General features: G+C 44.5%; 2 protein-coding genes across 3 annotated transcripts in view; both read right to left on the bottom strand.

Moving 5' to 3' along the window:
* LOC104816273 (probable magnesium transporter NIPA3) overlaps window positions 1-477 on the bottom strand; it is a 3,714-nt gene extending 3,237 nt beyond the window's left edge. For both annotated transcript variants that reach the window (XM_010545009.2, XM_010545017.2), the window contains exon 1: window positions 8-477. The gene's annotated coding sequence lies outside the window, so the exon portion shown is untranslated. The remainder of the gene's footprint in view (window positions 1-7) is intronic.
* An 86-nt stretch (window positions 478-563) lies between these two features.
* Window positions 564-2,811, bottom strand: part of LOC104816265 (FT-interacting protein 1-like) — a 6,559-nt gene continuing 4,311 nt past the window's right edge. The window contains exons 6-7 of the mRNA XM_010544997.2: window positions 2,720-2,786; window positions 564-2,519 (exon numbers count right to left, since the gene is read on the bottom strand). Coding sequence (XP_010543299.1) covers window positions 675-2,519; window positions 2,720-2,786 — 1,912 coding nt within the window. The 3' untranslated portion in view covers window positions 564-674. The remainder of the gene's footprint in view (window positions 2,520-2,719; window positions 2,787-2,811) is intronic.

Here is a 2,811-nt window from a genome sequence, read left to right as displayed (position 1 = left end):
TACACGACTAACACAGAAAACCCCTTAAAACCCTAAACACCCAGAAGGCGAAAACCTGTTTTTTCGCTTCTGGGCTCCTCGACTAAGCTCGATACTGCTCAGGAAAACGCGTTTTGCCGAGAAAGACAAGAGCTTTCAGATCCGTGGGCTCAGGGAGAGGATCTAGGAGGAGGGTGGAGAATGAGAAGATTTAGAGACTGGAGAGGAAAATGGGTAGATCAGAAAACAGACAAGAGGAGACCAGAAGAGGGACGAGAGACAAGAAACTGCAGCCAATGAAGCATCTAACTCACCCGACAACACAAGCATACGGTACACAAAAAACGTAAATTGGTGGGTTTTGCCAAGTGAGGCAGTGAAAAAAGGCGATCTTTTTGGAAGCAGAGATTTGATAATTGATTTCCCTTTGTTTTTTCCTCCACGCCTCGGGGAAAAAAAACCCAATAGAATATATATTTGGATGGTTCTTCTCTTCACGAAGAGATCTGACATCCAACAAGATACTGCTGAGGTTCGAAAGAGGTTTTTAATAAAACAATATGATCCTTTTTTAGGATGAAATATGACAAAATTCCAGCTACGTCATTATCCTTGTACTTTTTATTATTCGTAGACAAAACACTACAAGAGTAAAAAATGAGTAAAGGAAAAGACAAAGAAAACAAAATAATGTTTCAGAGGAGGTTATCTTCCCTGGTCGGTAATCTTCTGAAGAAGTTGTTTATCCCTGACGGCAAGTCGTTGCGTAGGCATGGAAACTGGACTAACCTGATGATCCAGACAAGAAGCAAAACCCTGGTCAGATACCCAAAGTATATCATGTTATGGTACAGCACAAGGCAGATCGGGAGGCTTGAGATAAAAAAGTAAAAGGTAGCTCGTTCGTCTCTCCAACTCATCAGCGAGCAAATCCTCTCGCCTTGAGAAGCTAAGTCCCCCATCAATGTTGTCACCCTCTCCATCATCTTCCTCAGTCGGTCGTATCTCATTCTAAGCACATTTATATCCATTACAGAGGACGGGAATGTGTCAAACTCTTCGTCCAATTCATCTGGGTGAACCAAGTCGAGCTTGGAGAGTTCTGCATCGATCGCAAAAGGATCTTTCCGACGGTTGAAATCGACAATTAAATTCCGTATTACGATGATGATGCATCCACCAAGAGCCAGTAACGGTATAATCTCCGGACACCAAAGAAATAAACCACAGAGAACGACAATCGCCATCTTCATAACCCATTCTGTGGATGTGCTTTGATTGTTTAACCAAACGTACGCAGTTAAAAACCCTTCTAATACTTTGCAGAGCCTATCGAAATTGGCTTTGGCTTTTCTCATGCTCCATCTCTGAGCCCCGACGTGTAGTATATCTTGCACGACCTCACTCCGTAATGGCGGCTCCATCCGTGCTAGATTCTGGCAAGTTGCTTGAACAGCTTGCTGACGCAGATTTTCGATCTGAAGTATCGATAACGGAGATTTATAATGCATTTTCGGGAGCATCCAAGAATAATAGGACTTTATCCAATTGTAGTATGACGTTGTTCTATTGAACCTCACTGCAAGCTGAATCTCTCCCATCTTCTTCACACCATTTCGTCCTAAATCTATGATCGGAAAAGAGCAAGCATAAATCTTATCCGCTCTGAGCAAACTGATGCGAATTCTGACTTTCCCGATCCGAACATCTTTTGTAGGAATATTAGAGCCAAAGATCTGACAGTTATCGTACAAGCCAAAGGTTACGACAGTGTACGCATCATAAACCTCCCACGTGTATTGCTCGTTCCACTTCGGTGACAAACTATCCACCACAGTTCTTGTCCTAATCCATTTGTTTCCATACTTAGCCACAACGTATGTGTCCGCACTTTTCTTCCCGTCAGTCCATGTTTTCATCGGTTGAAGGCCCGTTGCACCCAAAATGCCAATCTCTAATGTGCCGATCTGTCCTGACCACAACGCTTTTGCAAAGGCTCGATAATCACTACAGAACTGGCTTGACTCGTCGAAAACATGGTAGGCTTGTTCGGTGGACAACTTCATCTTGATCTTGCTGGCGAAATTCCTCACACCCACGGGTTCAACCTTCCCTGGCATCTCGATGTCGTAGAAAAGTGCAGGTGCAACCCCCGGTAGCTTAAGTGGAGTCATCTCTGAAAGTTTCTTCTTTAGTTTCCCTATGCATTCTTCATGTTCATCGTCGAGACAATCCATCAAACTGATGAAGACAGTGCCCTGTAAAGGATCAGATGCAACAAACATAAGATCTTGATTCCATGACGGGTTTGGACCAGAAGCAACTTTAGTTTTCAGAGCCACATTCCCAAGAACCGCCTTCACATAAACCTGTGGTGTCCTGTTCTTATCGGTTGCAATCAAATCATGGGCCGAGACGATATGAACCCTCACATAACAAAGCCGTGGAGCCATATAGACCTTCGGATGGGTATTGATCATGGTGTCTGCACTCACACCCGACGTGTCTGAAAACCAAGCCACTGAATACACTTCATCGGCCTGTTCCCAAGAACCGCCTTCACATAAACCTGTGGTGTCCTGTTCTTATCGGTTGCAATCAAATCATGGGCCGAGACGATATGAACCCTCACATAACAAAGCCGTGGAGCCATATAGACCTTCGGATGGGTATTGATCATGGTGTCTGCACTCACACCCGACGTGTCTGAAAACCAAGCCACTGAATACACTTCATCGGCCTGAGTACCGAACCAAAGCGACATCAGCAGTTCCACTTGACTATCGGAATAGTCATTGCCACTGCCCGGTAGAGCATACCACTGTGGTGAAA

The sequence above is a fragment of the Tarenaya hassleriana genome, unplaced genomic scaffold (genome assembly GCF_000463585.1).
Source record: "Tarenaya hassleriana unplaced genomic scaffold, ASM46358v1 Cleome1, whole genome shotgun sequence".
NCBI classification, from domain to species: Eukaryota; Viridiplantae; Streptophyta; class Magnoliopsida; order Brassicales; family Cleomaceae; genus Tarenaya; species Tarenaya hassleriana.
Note: the sequence above shows the minus strand (reverse complement) of the source record. Positions and strands in the feature narration are given on the sequence as shown.